The sequence below is a fragment of the Cebus imitator genome, unplaced genomic scaffold (assembly GCF_001604975.1).
Source record: "Cebus imitator isolate Cc_AM_T3 unplaced genomic scaffold, Cebus_imitator-1.0 Scaffold677, whole genome shotgun sequence".
In the NCBI taxonomy this organism is placed as follows: domain Eukaryota; kingdom Metazoa; phylum Chordata; class Mammalia; order Primates; family Cebidae; genus Cebus; species Cebus imitator.
Window position 1 is genome coordinate 667,673 of NW_016107992.1, and position 16,390 is coordinate 684,062.

Here is a 16,390-nt window from a genome sequence, read left to right on the forward strand (position 1 = left end):
CATTTTTAGTAATCTAAACAATAGATCACTGCCCAAGGAGTCAGGAATTTGCTTCATTTTGTGCTCTTAGCATGGGGTAAAGTCACTGTGTTCCTCAGTTTTCCAGATTTGTAATCACAACAATGTTCTGAATGTTCTTAGAAGTCTTTGTCTTTTGTTTTTAATTATCAGTGGCAAGTAAACTGGGCTCATAGTTGAAACAAATCATGTATAAAATAGAGTAATAGTATTTTTTAGTAGCAAAGATGGTAACTTCTTTATAGCTTCATTTCCTTTTTCTTTTTTTGAGATGGAGTCTTGCTCTGTTTCCCAGGCTGGAATAAAGTGGGATCTCGGCTCACTGCAACCTTCGCTTCCTGGGTTCAGGCAATTCTCTGACTCGGCCTCTCAAGTATCTGGGGATACAAGTATGCACAACCACAGCTGGCTTTTTTTTTTTTTTTTTTTTTTTTTAGTAGTAGAGATGGGGTTTCACCATCTTGGCCAGGTTGGTCTTCAACTCCTGACCTCATGATCCACCTACCTTGGCCTCCCTAAGTGCTGGGATTACAGGTTTGAGCCATGGCACCTGGCCTTTTTCTTTTTTTGAGTCAGGGTCTCGTTCTGTTAACAAAGCTGGAGTTCAATGTCATGATCATGGCTCACTGCAGCCTTGACCTCCTGGGTTTGGCTCATCTTCTCACCTTGGCCTCCCAGCAGCTGGGACTACAGGCACATACCACCAGCCTGGCTAATTTTTGCAATTTTTTTGTAGAGAAAGGATTTCATCATGTTGTCTGGGCTGGTTTCAAATGCCTGGGCTCAAGCAATCCTTCTACCTTGGCCTCCCAAAGCGCTGGGATTACAAGCGTGAACCACTGTGCCTGGGAAAATTTTTGTATCTTCTAAGTTGCAAATTTTTAAAATTATAATTTTAAGGCAATATAGATTTTAAAAAGTAGGAAGTACTTTCATCCATTGCTAGTGACACTGTAAGTTGACATAATCTTTCTTAAAAGCGCTATGGCAATATTATGTACATCTAGAGTTTTAAAAGGTTCATTCCTTTGGAATCAGTGATTTCCCTTCTAGGATTGTGTTCCCTTCCCCAAACAGAAATTTGGAAAAAAGATGTGTGTACAAATATGTCCAAACAATATTTGTAACACCCCAAAAGGGAAAACAAATGCCCCTAAAATATGGGGAATAATTGATATATCCGAACGGTATTTTTATAATCACTAATAATCATATTTTCAGACTATTCTAAAGGAAAACACCCAGTAAGTGCAAATATGCAGATCACAAATTGTATATACAGACTGATCTTGATTTTTAAAAATTATGTATGTACATAGAAATATTAAAAGAAACATCATTAAAATGTTGACAGTTGTTACCTTTGGGGAAAAGGATCATGAGTGGTCTTTATAGTTTTTTAGATGCCCTCAGTTTTCTACAATAAGTTTTTAAATAAAAATTTAAGTGGGATTCTTTTAGACTGTTTTGTCAGTTTCAAGCTTGTAATGAATGTCTATTGTGTGCTCACCACCAAAGTACTCAAAATTACAAGCCCTTACATTTTATTCCACTAACAGAAAGCTACCTAACACTTAGATTCTAGCTATAATCATAGTATTACTCTCAAAGGAGACTTTCTCCAAAATCTTGAAAGATGTTGAAAAGAATTCCAGTGAAAGGGTGTTTAACTCAATAACTAGGCTTGCTGCCCTAATTTTAATTAAAAAAATAAAGCCAAGAACATTTCTCTGCAAGGTGTTTTAGCAAGAATATACAGACTAAGGACTTTCAACAGTATTTTGGTAAATAGCCATTTAAATGTTAAAATTAAGAAAAGCAGCCAGGCACAGTGGCTCATGCCTGTAATCTCAGCACTTTGGGAAGCCGAGGTGGGTAGATCACGAGATTGAGACCATCCTGGCCAACATGATAAACCCTGTCTCTACTAAAAATACAAAAATTAGCTGGGCGTGGTGGTGTGCACCTGTAGTCCCAGCTACTCGGGATGCTGAGGCAGGAGAATCACTTGAACCCAGGAGATAGAGGTTGCAGTGAGCTGAGATTGTACCACTGCACTCCAGCCTGGTGATAGAGCGAGACTCTGTCTCAAAAAAAAAAAAAAAAATTAAGAAAAGTATGTGCACCATGTACACATTCCTCTGCTCCCCGTTTTTCTCAGGTATACCTGACCGCCACCTCTGAGGATGAGAATCCAGCCAATGAGCACTGTTGAATAAAGTCCTAACTGTCAAGCTAATGAAGGTCATTTGAAGTCTATATGCTACATATTCATTCTTAGGGGATAGTCCCTCATCAGTACTTGCATTCATCACTGACTCTGCCAGAATCCTCATATAGCCAACCTGACCTCTGCTGCTATTCTGGAGTCCAATAGGCCACAAGGTTCCCAGTTAGAGAAGATACAACCCCTACTTCTACCAGCTTAAGTTCCTTACTTTCCTCCTAGCTACCTCAATTATGTTGGGTTCATTACTCATCTTTCCTACCCTTTATTGCCTTAGAAGTAAAAAACACTGTGTCTTTTCTAAGGCTAACTATCCCATTTGGACTTCTGAGTTGATCACCTCCATCTCTCATCCCACCTTCCTTTATATTTTCAATTTCTTTCCTGTGGCCTGCTTCTAAGAAGCTAATATCTCTATTCTCGGAAAAGAAAAACTAAAGAAAAACAACAAAAAACCTTCACTTCCCTTTCAAATTCTCACAACATCCCCTTCTTCTTTCCCTGCTAAATTTACTGAAAAGCTTCCACTTTCTCAACCTTTGTAACCTGTAGTTCCACTTCTATCATGTAACGGATTTCTACTGATTACTCCCAAATCTGTATTTCTAGTCTGGATATTTCTCCAAATCCTAACCCCCATTCTCAACTTGTCTCAGCAAGTCCCCAAACCAAATTCCTCCAACATAGTTCTCCCACCTGCAACCCACAGCTCTTCTGCACCTCTAATTCTGTCTCTAGATAGGAAAACTATGGGTGGTACCAAAGGCACACAATAGTCTTCAGGTTTTTCTGGTTAAAGGTGATTGAAAATGGAGCTCTAAAATCATGAGTAACTGATTTATGTAATAGCTCGGAAGTGCTAAGAGAAAACCCGCATTTACATCAGAAAATCCCTGTCTTTCAAACCAAAGAAAATGTCTTAAACACCACATATGTTCCACACTGATATTTCACATTTTTAAAAAATTCATTCACTTTTTTGGCTTACTGAAATTTGTTCTATTTTCCTAAAATTCTAGACCAATCCAGGTAGGTCTTAAGATTCTAAAAGACACTCTTCGGAAAGTAGGAATTCTTAGGAAACTGGCTGTATCCATGTGATGTATTTTCTACTGAACCTAGACCAGTGACACACCAACCTGTCACAAATGACTTTAATTTGAATATTGGGCCGGGCATGGTGGCTCACGCCTGTAATCCCAGCACTTTGGGAAGCTGACGCAGGTGGACCACCTGGGGTCAGGAGTTCAAGACCAGCCTGGTCAACATGGTGAAACCCTGTCTCTACTAAAAATACAAAAATTAACCAGGCATAGTGGTATGCACCTGTAGTCCCAGCTACTCAGGAGGCTGAGGCAGGAGAATTGCTTGAACCCAGGAGGCAGAGGTTGCCCTCAGCTGAGATTGTGGAACTGTACTCCAGCCTGGGTGACAGAGGGAGACTCCGCCTTAAGGAAAAAAAAATCTGAATATTGCATGCATTCAACCTCAGGGACTGTTAGTGCTGTGACTGTCTTGGTTAATGAAAATTGCAAATATAGCCCAGAATCCAGTAAATGAGTAGGCACAAAACTGTCATAATTATAAGGTCCTTATCAAGGGCATTAGTTTTAAAATCTCCTCATTTTTCTTATCAGGTAACAAGAAGGAAGCAAAATAAAGGTTAAGTCAAATATCTACCCATTAACAAGCTTCCTACTTCCAATGAAATTTGTTTCACAGTGACTAAATCCAAGTCAGAATTTCAGCACTCAATTATTCAAAATCTAATTTTGGGGTTGTCTGAATTGGCAAATGATGTGGAAAAAAGTGACACATACAACTCCGAAATAAAAGAACTCCCTAAACTATACTTTGCCCAATATATGATTTAGCTGTGTGCTTCTCCCTGAAAAGAAATGGCTGGAAGCCTATGGTCCTCTCAAGCACCATCTTGAGGAGGGGTAAGAAGACAGAACATTCCAGAAGGATAACAGATTTAAAAGGCAAGGTAGCCTAGGGCAGAAACGTCACCTGCTGTGAATATTGCTAATTTTGCTTCCCATACTTTCTGCTGAAAAGGATACAGAGCATTAGAACCCCTGCCACCATGCCAAGCCTTGTGAAAAAAAGGGTACGAGAGGGAGAAAAAAAAAAAGCAGGCAGTTAACTAGGAAAGATGTTTGACTTGGAAAATCTGGGGCTTGTGAAAAACCTCCTTCTCCCCTCCTCACTGACCCACTGAAAAACAGCCTTGACCTCACCACAGTCTTTAAGGGGAAGAAAACACAGGGAAAAAATGGGGAGGAGGAGGAACAGAACAAGTTGTAAGAAACATATTATTCTCATCACTTCACTCCCCATCACCTCCAACCAGTTTTGGCAGTACCCTCAGCCTCTACCCTCATTCCCTTGCCCTCATCATCACAGCAGGATCATTCTGAAATCATTTAACTTTCCTGGGTATGTAACTTGCTCCATGGCTGAAAAACTTAAATGCCAAATATGTACAAAGGTATTCTTTTATATTATTTTCCAACATAAATAACCCTAAGCACACTTGATTTCATGAATACGTTACATTCACATTACAGTGGCATTAGGGGTTAAATAGGCTTCTGTGAATTAGTCTAAGAAACCATAAGTTCTATTTGTAATACTGGATCCATTAGTTTTGTTCCAAGTTTAATCACCAACTTCAAAGGAATAGTCTTGGATTTGCCTGACTACGTTTTATGACCTTGAACTCAATCTTTTCTTTCTGGGCCTGTTTCTTCATTTTTTGCAATGACGATTTATAGTCATAAATTTACTGCCACTTCCTTTTGAGATGTGTTATACTGATATTCTCTCTTTAACTATAGTACCTTGTTCCAATAGACTGAAACTTTCATTTATGTAAGAATCATCTTATACATTCCTTGTACCTAGTAGAAGCTCATTCAATCTATAGACCGATTTAAGGCAAGGGAGGGGAGAAATATGCTGAAGACACTAAGATATGGAAGAATTTGCTCAAACTTACATCATAAACTTGGATCAGAAATCAGAACTAGATTTCTTATCTCCAGTATTTTCCATAGCTGAACCCCTCTCCCAGAGCCTTATCCACACAACCTCCCAGCCCTTTGTATACATATCTCAAATATCCACCTATATTAAAAGTTGAGGCTATATCTAGAACGTCTTCAAATCCCTCACAACATTTGATCTAACACGTAAATGCACGCATGAGAGAAGTCTCCAGAACACTACCTTCTACTGAAATCAGTCAGGAGATACACTCTGAATAAATTTGTGTAAGGCAGTCCAGCCTAAGCCTCTCTCCCTTCAAAGGGGAAGCAAATTGAAGGATACGTCATACGAAGGAATCTTCCAGATTTAAGCTTATCCATTTTGGCAGAGCCTAAAGCGCTAAGGCAAACAGTTAATAAAGGAGGAAAAAAAAAAAAGAGAGGGAGAATCCACTAGTTTCCTAGCGCTCAACCAAAAAAATGGGGTAGGGGTGGTGGGGGGGAGGGGGAGAAAGGACTATGAGACAGGTTAAAAATTGGGAAAATAAAGCTTCTAGCTTTAAACGTGCCACCTTTCAACTCCACTTTTCGAAAGATCTATGGATTTATTTGGGGCCATCCAAATTCCTCTACAGCGTACAGGAAATGGAAGGGGTTAAACTTTTGCAGATGGATGGAAACGGGCGTATTTAAAAATCAAGGGTGGGGGGTTGGGGTTCGTAGGATACAGGTGGGGGAAGGGAAGGGAGGGAAGGAGAAGGTAGGGAAGGGAGGAGTCGCCTATGACCAGAAGATGAATGAGGAAAAGAGAGTGAAACGCCGGTCAAAAGGAAAATCAGAGGGCAGGGGTGAAAATACGGATGGGGGACAGGGAAGGAGCCCGGGAATGAGCGCTGGTCAAAAGCAGGTGGGGGAGGGGGAGACTAGACGCGCAGCCCGGGAAGAAGGACCAGGAGCAGGGGGGCGACCAGCGGTGGAAAATCCACCCCTGCCCTCAGCTGCAGTTCATACCTGTTGGTGTGGAAGCGGTGGAGCGGGTCGGTGCGATGGCAGGAGGACAGCTGGCAGCCGAAGTCGCTGATGTCCAGGCAGCCTGGCTCCTCGCTCAGGCAGGTGCCCACCCCGCGAGGGGGTCCCAGGAGCGGGAAGGGTTCCTCGGGAGTTAGAAACTTCTCATAGGAAGTGATGGCCGAGGCCTCGTCGGACATGGTTGGAGATAGCCTGGCTCGGGCTCCCTCTCTGGCCCTGGGCTGCTCCCGCGCCCGCCCCTGCCCCCACTCTAACCTGTCTGCAGTCGCCGCCGCTCCAGGGTGTGCCCGCGGCAGCTCACCGGCAGGCTGGGCGACACGGCCCGCCGCTGCTTGCGTGGTGCGGGGCCGCGCGAAGAGGCTGCTCGAGGCCACAGCGGCCCGCCGGCCACCTAGTTAGCGCCTCGGTGGCCTCTGCAGCCTCAGCCGCCGCCGCCGCCGCCCGACTCAACCCGTCAGCGCAGCGCCGCCGCCCGTCCCGGCCAGGCGCGCCCCGCCCACTGCGCTCGCGGCTCGCTACTGCAGCAGTCCGCCCGGCGCCGGCCCGGAGGGGAAGGGCAGCGGGAAGCCGCTCCCTTGCCCCCTAGTGGACTGGAGGAGGAACTGAACCTCCTCCTGCTGCAGCCCAAAGCGGATCGCCCCGCCCTCTATGCCTCGAATCAGGGATTCAGGCCGCTGGAAGGGCTCGGCTTCTCTGGCCAACCTCCTCCTCCGCTTTCTCTATCGCACTTGATAACTAAGAAGCAACCGCAGCCCCAGAAAAGGGACTTGTCCAGGGTCACACTGCGGATGCGTGAGAAAGCATCCAGATGCCCTGGTTTCCAGCGCACTCGATCACCCTGTCCAAATTCAACAAGTATTTATTGAGCTCCAGCAGTGTGTGTGCCCAGCACTGTGCAATGAGCTGTAGGAGAAATCGTCCAAGCAGTAAAAAATAGTCCCTGCCTCACCCATGATCACCTAACTGCAAAAACCCTACGCTGCAGCCACCCGCCTACTCAGAGCCGCTGGACACGTAGTACTCTTTTGTGCTCTGCACCTTTTGCTCGTATTAGGCACTCTGCTTAGAATGCCCTGCCATTTCTCCCCTGCTAATCCTTCAAACTCCAGCTCAAACGTTATCTCCTCTGTGAAGCCTTCCCTAACTCGCAAAGGAGGCTTAGGCACTCCTGCTAATATGCCCCCTCTCTCCGGTAGAAAATATAGCATGGAGCTTAACTTGTTCAACTTGAATCAACTTGTTAGGTGTCATATACTGTTCTTTCCTGTTTATCTCATCTCTCTTCTCTGTATTCTGGACACGTGGTTCCTGTTCTTGGATGCGTAAAATTAAAAAAAATACATTCAGAGGAAAACCCAAGATTGCTAATTTGTTGCTTTGCCCAAAGAAGACAATGTTTAAAACTACCTAATACTAATTTATAAAAGGAAGCACATTTTCATGTGAGCATAATTTTTCAATAAAAGTAATTATTTGCATTAACCATATTTAGCTTTATTGAAAAACTACATTCATCCTTCAGGAAAGCAGAGAACTAAGAGAGGTGAAAATGAGGGGAAAGGTGAAAGAAGGAAGGAGGAAAAAGAGAAAGGGAGCAAGAGAAGTGGGGGGTTGTCACTAAAACAAGCCCCATTCAGTGTTAAACTCTGTGCCATGCCCTACCAATGCACCTTACAGTGAAAACAGCTCCTCAACCGTGCCTTTAAAATGTATTCATTATCTTGCTTCAGTTACTTGGTTGTTTGACTGTTGAGCATGCCTGCTTTCCTTCATTGAGATTGCAAGAAGGTATGTTGCATTGTGTACTTTCAAAATTAATCATTCATTAATATACAATGGGGCTGACCAATTTAAAAATCGTGGAAGTGAGGCTGATGATGGTTTGGCCTATGGTCCCTAATCATGAATCCCCAAGGGTTTGAGGCCAGTGAGACTGAATGGGCCATGGCTTAGTCCCCACGAACAAGAGACTTGATTATCCAAAAGAAATAGGAGTCAAATGCTGCATGATAATGTAGGTACTCAGGTAATAGCACCAGGAACTGTTAATAAGAAGCTAACAAAATAGTCTAATTTATTTATTTTATTTATTTATTTTGAGACGGAGTCTTGCTCTGTCACCCAGGCTGGAGTGCAATGGGGCGATTTTGGCTCATTGCAACCTCCACCTCCTGGGTTCAAGCCATTCTTCTGTCTCAGCCTCCCAAGTAACTGGGATTACAGACATGTGTCATGATGCCTGGCTAATTTTTGTATTTTTAGTAGAAATGGGGTTTGCTATGTTGGCCAGGCTGGTCTTGAGCTCCTGACCTCAAGTGATCCACCTGCCTCAGCCTCCCAAAGTGCTAGGATTACAGGTATGAGCCACTGCACCTGGCAGTGTAATTTAAATGTATATACTTTTTACACATACTATAAAAGGTGAGTGTTTTTTAAACTGCAGTCTAATGATAGAGTCTGTGAGGTTTCTACAATTATGTGTTTTACTTTTGTGTTTAATTTTAAGCATATTCTGAAGTATCTGTATGACCACATGATAACTGGTGCCACATAATTAAGACACATTTTTGAGTTTATTTTCACAATGAATTAGCACAAGGTAATACTACTTTAATTGTCACGATCTATAGATATAGAAATATACTGCACTTGACCCCCTAATCAGTGATCTAACCCTTATAATTTTTTCATATGATTAATGAGGTTAAAGTGTGTGTGTGTGTGTATGTGTGTGTAAAAAGACAAATGAGGTGAACTTCATACTTGGCATCTTCCTATACAAATGAAGGGTTGCAATAATCTAAAAAAAAGAAAGTAATGGGAAAGTGGAGTCAACCCCAAGACGTACTTACAAGCATGGTGAAGGCCAAGAGCATATGCTTGCCAGTCAGTGTTCACGTTTCTAGGGCATTTTTGTTTCATCATATATACCACATTACATTGACTTTGTAAAAAAGTTTGTGCACGATTTGTAAATTTGCTTTGGTGTTAAGTTTGTACAAGAGCTTTATGAACATGCAGAGTTTATATTTAGTTTTATGTTTGTTTACATTTAAGAAATACTATAAAAAGAATTTACACAAATGCTTGGGTCTGAGAGAATTAAAAAAAAAAAAAAAGAGGTCCCAAGCCAGGCGCAGTAGCTCATGCCTGTAATTGCAGCACTCTGGGAAGCCAAGGCAGGTGGATTGCCTGAGGTCAGGAGTTCGAGACCAGCCTGGCCAACATGGTGAAACTCCGTCTCTACTACAAATACAAAAATTAGCTGAGTATGGTGGTACACGCCTGTAGTCCCAGCCACTTGGGAAGCTGAGGCAGGAGAATTGCTTGAACCTGGGAGGTGGAGGCAGTGAGTCTGGGCCACAGAGTGAGATTCCATCTCAAAGAGGTCCCTCCACATATTTCTCAGTAAGAAACACTGACATAGATATGGATAGCAGTACATAGAGTTTGTGCGCTGTGTATATAATGTTTACTTAAATATGTGGTAATAACATACTAATACATCTTAACCAAGTTCTTAATCATTAGAGTTCATGACTGTTGGGCATCCTGCCTTCTTGTCTCACCTTGATTTGCTTGGTTTGTCCCATGGGTGTAGTTCACCTCAATGGATTTACCCAATTCATCTCTCCCTTCCATTATGCAAGATCCTTCCTAATTTCTGTTTCTCTGAAAATGTGGGTGGGTATAGCAGTTCCTTATTTTCTCTGAAGATCTGAGCCTGAGAGCAAACCTTGGGGCAATCTGCCTTGAAATTTTCAGATGTATAATTTACCTACCAGAGAGCTGACGGCTGCAGGAGAGACTGAGTAGTATTGAGATTTGTCAACTAACTTTTATTGTTTTGTTTACTATTAGATAGAAATATACTGCACTTGACCCCATAATCGGTGATCTAACCCTTATAATTTTTTCATGTGATTAATGAGCTTAAAGTGTGTCTGTGTGTTTGTGTGTGTGTGTGTGTGTGTGTGTGTGTGTGTGTATTTAGCTAAGTCAAATATCACCAACAAAACCTGCTCATAAAACAAAGCTTGAGTTTCTTACTTATTTTGGCAAAGAAAACCTCCACTTACACAAAGCTTTGGCAATGTTTCAGAGGGGAATGTCTGGCTAGAAATTATTAAGAATTGGAAGTTTGGTTTAAGGTGGATATTTCAATGTGGGGTCTTGATTAAGATTGGGTAAGAATCATTTTACAATAATCCAGGATTGGTGGAAGCAGGAAGGTGAGGATTTTGAGGGGAGGAATTCAGAGAATTGTAGGGTGCAAACTGTTGATGCTTTCCATTGAAGAGGTGGTAGGTCTTTCAGGAAGTTCTGTGAAGGATGTAGGAATTAGATCCATTCTTTTTGCATGTGGTTGTCCAGATGTTCCTACATCATTTATTGACGATTATCGTTCCTCCATTGTATTGCCCTTGCTCCTTTGTCAAAGATCAGTGCACATTTAAGGAAAGGATGAGTTTGGCTTGGGAGAAAGATTAGTGAGGGCTTTACAGTAAGTGACATTTGTCCTGGGCTTTTAGAAGAGTAGGCCAACAAAAGATGGGCATTTTAGATAAAACATTGTGACTTGGTTCTTTTATTGTAGCTGGAAGTTACAATAAAGAAGTTACATTTAAGAAGAGAGCACTGCAGAACCTGAATACTTAATTATGTGTGCAGAACATGTCTTCTAAAAATATGCTATGAGTACAACTAGGGATGCTATGAACACATCTCCCTTTCTAACATTTGGTTTATGAACATCCTCTCCCTTCAACAACAGAAGTTATTTAATCCCAATGAAAATTATTATCTTGGTTCTTTTATTGTAGCTAGAAGAATGGATTTAGTCAAGTGAGATTAGAATGACTGACTATACAAAATATGCTAGACGTTTTGAAATTTTCATCCTTACAAATGTATGTTTTAACAATCTGGCCATTTTCATCCTGAACGTTTTTTCAATCTGAACATTACTCTTAACTAGTACTTGTACGCTTTTACAATATTATAATTGAGGTTTGTAACGATGATTCAATATGTTTTCTGAATCATATAATTATTAAATTAGGATATGTTTTTATTATTTCCAAACTGATAATCCGGTCTGTTGTTGCTGCTTTTATTTAACACTTCTAGATTAATTGGAGCATCTTTATCATGTATCTAACCTTGGGCTCATTCTTAATCATCTTTGATAACACAGAGTTTACAGTTAACAGACATATAACAAACAATAGCTGATAAATAGAGATTCATGCTATTATAGCAGTGTCTATCACAAAATAATTGTAATCTAACTAAAATTTTAACAAATGCTACCTAATTCTTTTTAATAAAAATATAAGAAATTTTCTACAATGAAGCAAAAACAAATACATCTTCATTTCTAATTTGATAGAATGTAGTCTGCTGGTGTCACCAGGACAGTAGATTTCAGGAATAGGCCAGATCTCATTTTAATCTGAGTTATGACACACGTTCAAGTTTGCCTTGAGGGGTCTTATCCAGTTACACCTTAACTCACTCCTGACTTCCCCAGGGATGGGTATGATGGCTCTGACTACAACAGGGGGCCTACAGAGGGACACAATCCTTTGACAAACATGAGCTGAGCATGAGGATTAGGGTTCCCTAGAAGCGGAGCCTGAGGGGGGCATGATCTTGGGCAAGCGATTTAGAGTGAGTGCTCTCAACAGTAGGGGAGTGAAAGAAGCAGGATAAGGTTGGAGAAAAATCCTAAGCCAGCTGGAAACAAGTTCTATCCTAATCCTAGGAGGAGCTCTGGGGTAGGATTTGCACGACAGAATTGGTCAACCTTGAGACAAGGTACCCTTGTACGCTTATCATCAGTCAGACATTGCTTGTAGGGTGCAGGGGTGTGTGTGTAGGGATTGGGGGTATTAGACAGCAATCTCCCAGGCAATGAATCTCTTCTGCAGAGTGTAATTCTCCAGAGAAGGAGGAAGCTGTAGTTATCAGCTAATACGCACAGCTTCTGAGGACCCCAGAACAGCTCTTAAGAAACAAATAACTGAAACATACTGAAGAGAGCACTGCAGAACCTGAATACTTAAATTATGCGCGTAGAACATGGCTTCTAAAAATATGCTATTAGTACAACTAGGGATGCTATGAACACATCTCCCTTTCTAACATTGGGTTTACGAACATCCTCTCCCCTCAACTACCCAGTTTGCTTAGCAGTAGTAGCTGGTGGTGAATTCTGCCATTAGGGCAAGATGCCCAGCAATGAAAGAACTGGATCCATTAGGAGAATTTAAGGCAGATGAAGTCTGTGGAATGGGGATATGGTGTGTATGGTGAAAGGAGCTAAAAGGGCAAGGTTTCTTTGTGTATGAGACCCACTCACCAATCTCCACCATTTGTTTATTTCTACTGGCCCTAGAGACACTCTTGTCAGCTTGTCTTTCCTCTGCCCACACTTTTGCTTTGCACCAGGATTTTTCTCTCTCCTGGCCTCTGAAACTCGACTTCTCACAGCTCTACCCCTTACATTGACATTTTCTAATAGTTTGACAGCTAGAAACAATGAAGAAAATTATGTAAAAAGTTTTCTCATGCTATCTCTGTCCTTTTTGTTTTCAAATTTAGCCAAGCCCAGACATGTGCACTATCATCGGGTGTTCAGGAAAAAAATAAAAGACAAGCTGATTCGTCTGCAATTCAAGCCTGAGAGGCTTTCCTAGGTTTGCAGTGATGGGTTCTGAAATGCCAAGTGAAAAAGAAGGTCAGGGAGCTACAAAAGAGGTACAGAGGTAGGGAGAAGGCAGTGCTTCATTTACCTCCAGCAAACTTGGGGATTTACCTTCTCCTTCGTCCCCAGTCCCTTCACCGTCCCCAGTCCCTTCACCATCACCAATCCTTCTCCTGAAAAAACCACTGTGGACCACCTGATGATAAGTTGGGAAGTAAGAGTGGGTGGGTGTGGAGCAATAATGACAACATCCTGGGTACTGTACACTCTGAAGGAATAGAGGAAATTCCTGTTTTGTTTTAACCTGGGACAGAGGGGATTGCCCTGTTCTCTCCAGGCTGAGGCAGTAATTCCTGACTCTGGGGACTGCTGATATGGAAATTACTACCACTCTGGATGGAGTCAGATTAGTATATTAACAAGTCTCTTTGTACTGTCTGAAAATAAGCAAGATCTTTGCTAATATCCAAGCTTTACAGAATGGTGGGGTAAGGTGAAGGCCCTGTATCTTTATCCCCTGTGGCCTTCAGTACTGGGCAGTAATGGGGCCTGTGTGGCACAGTGGAGGGCAATGAGTGAGCTGGTTATGCCAATTCCTACTCTAGTCACCTCCTTGGCTGCCAGCCTTCAAGGGAGACATCTTTGCCTTACTAGGGGCTGCCCTTCTGCTTCTGAAGAAAACCTAGTCATTGAGGCAACTCTTGGGGTGGGTAATTGGGGGAGAGAGAGCACTTGAAAAGAATTTATGGTGGCCTTTTTCTCAGTGATATTTCAGAGACACCAGGACACATCTGAATGTGTCTAGGTCTTGGCTGCATTTGTTATTAGCTCTGTGACCGTGGGCAAGCTATTGATTTATATGCAGTCTGACTAATCTGAGTTTTCTTAGCTGCTTTGAGCAAACAAAGGGGACGGGAAAGGGTAATACACTTAACTACCAGCAATGGGTTCTTGTGAGGATGAAGCAATAACAACAAAATGGGTTTAAAGCACTTAGTATAAGTGCCTGGTCCATAGAATCGCAAACACTGGATTTTGCTTATTTTAGTGCAGTACAAAGAGACTCTTTAATATACTCTTCTGACTCCAGCCAGAGTGGTAGTAATTTCCATATCGGCAGTCCCTAGAGTCAGTTATTACTGCCTCAGCCTGGAGAGAAAAGGGCAGTCCCCCCTGTCCCAGGCAAAATGATTATTATCATTTATTATTATTAGCCAGAGGTCTTAGGTGAGATCAAATTCAATCATTATAATTTCCATTTTGATATACTGCTTAACTCCGTGCCAGACAATGTTCTAGGTGCTCCTCACATGTGAAATTTTAATATTTTTACTGCAACCCTGGAGGTAAGTACTATTATCATACCCATTCTACAGATGAGAAAGCCAAGGAATAGCATGCTTGAATCACTTGCCCAAGATGCCGTGGTTAGACAGTGGTACAGTGGGGATTCGAACGTGGGAGCTAAGGTTTTAAAGTCTGTGCTCTTTACACATGCAGTTAAGAGTCAGACAAGAACCAAAGGAGATGGGGAATGGAGGGTAGAAAGGGCACAGGTTTAAGGTGAAAGGTCAGAAACTGTAAATTCGGAGTTTGTGTTGGTCTAGCAGCTTGAAGGCATCATCATGAACTGTTCACCAAACAAGTTAAGCTCCTATTTGAGAATGATTGATAATCTTGCAAGACAACTTACAAACTGGGGAAATGTTCCAATAGATGACTAAGTCTTTTAAGTCTTTTTAACCTGGTTTTTCGGTCTCTTTACCAGATTAGTCGCCTGGCTCTCCCAACCAGACAGGCTAACGACGTGGTCGCGAAGGGGTTAATGTCGGGGCCTGGCCGGCGTGGGTGGGGGGTGGAGGGTGGGTAGGAATGGAAGGAGCGGAAGCGAAGCGGCTTGTGGGAGCGCCGTTGTGCACCGCCTAAGTGAGAGCGGCGGATGGGTGACGGTCGGGTCACTGCGACTGCCGCTGCTTTCCGAGGCCACAGGACAGGGGCCATCGGCCGCCGCCAGGACAGCTAGCGAGGCGGAGGTTTGTGGCATTTCTTACGGACTGAGGGCGTAGACACATCCCGCTTCTAGCAGAGCTGGCAAAGGGGAACGGAAGTGATGGGGATAGGAAGTTGCGAGGGAATGAGGAGTAGGGGGAACTGACAAGCGGTAGGACCCGGCGGCGACAATTGATGGCGTAGTTGTAGGATTAAGGGGCGTGTCAACTGTGGTGTGTGTGTCGATACTGAGATGTGTGAATCTACAGGTTATTTGTAGTCGGGAATAGGCAGGGTCTAAGGGTGAGGCGGAAAATGAATGAATGGAGGATAAAATCAGGGCGAAAACGTGTTGTCTGCCGGACACCAATACATCTGAGTCACATCTCGGCAAGATGATTTTATTGGAAAGATCTAGGTCCCTGGTTTCAGATTCTGCTATTGATGCATTGATTGATTTCCTTTACCAAAATACCAAGTACCTGCTCTGTGCTGGGTACTACACTAGAGGCTCCGGACGAGGAAAGGAATTAGGCTTTTACCTCGTCATTTACAGCCTGCCGGTTGCTATATGCATTTGGAGACAGGCAATTACAAAATAAGGAGACAGAGATAGATCCTGTGTTATGAAAACGTATTGGGGGCGACCGAACTCACCTGGGAGTTGAGATCTGAGACGGCTGTTTGATGTGGTGATTTAACATACATTTTGAAGACAAAATAAGCAGGGCAAAAACGAAGCACAATTTTCCTCCAGGCACTTTTCCTCTCTGTTGAGGTCAAGTTCAGCTACTTGGAGAACTGAGTAACACTTAAGGCCCAAAGCCATTTTTTTTTTCCCTTTCCTTTTCTTTTCTCTTTTGAGAGGGAGTCTCCTTCTGTCGCCCAGGTTGTAGTGTAGTGGCATGATCTAGGCTCACTGCAACCTCTGCCTCCCAGGTTCAAGCGATTCTCCTGCCTCAGCTTCCCGGTTTCTGGGATTACAGGTGACCGCCACCATGCCCGACTAATTTTTGTATTTTTAGTAGAGACGGGGTTTCACCATGTTGGCCAGGCTGATCTCGAACCCCTGACCTCAAGTGATCCACCTGCTTGGCCTCCCAAAGTGCTAGCATTACGGGTAAGAGCCACTGTGCCCAGCCCCCACAACTAGTTTATTTTTGGTAAGAGCTTTTGCCCATCACAGTGGTATTTCCAGGCTCCTCTGGAAGAATCAGTCTTATATGAGAGCAAAGCCTGCAAGCTCTGGGTAGGACTACAATGCAGTGCCAGTTATTTGGTTTTCCAGCAAGCTCAGTTCACAGCAGGGAATTGTGCACCCACCAGAAATCCTAAGCAATATTTTAAAGCTTCTGAACAAGAAAAGCAGCCTCTTTGTTTACCGAAGAAACAACAGTATAGCACTCTAAGTCAGTGGCTCTCAAA

The 16,390-nt window shown here is 42.9% G+C and overlaps 1 protein-coding gene and 1 long non-coding RNA gene across 3 annotated transcripts in view; one reads left to right on the plus strand and one right to left on the minus strand.

Annotated features, from left to right (window-relative positions):
• The window catches only part of FAM199X (family with sequence similarity 199, X-linked), a 31,659-nt gene extending 24,879 nt beyond the window's left edge, over positions 1-6,780 (minus strand). For both annotated transcript variants that reach the window (XM_017518387.2, XM_017518386.2), the window contains exon 1: positions 6,250-6,780. In XM_017518387.2, coding sequence (XP_017373876.1) covers positions 6,250-6,446 — 197 coding nt within the window. In that variant the 5' untranslated portion in view covers positions 6,447-6,780. The remainder of the gene's footprint in view (positions 1-6,249) is intronic.
• Positions 6,781-14,880: 8,100 nt separating this feature from the next.
• LOC108296014 overlaps positions 14,881-16,390 on the plus strand; it is a 21,762-nt gene continuing 20,252 nt past the window's right edge. Inside the window, exon 1 of the long non-coding RNA XR_001821711.2 lies at positions 14,881-15,009. This is a non-coding gene — a long non-coding RNA (uncharacterized LOC108296014). The remainder of the gene's footprint in view (positions 15,010-16,390) is intronic.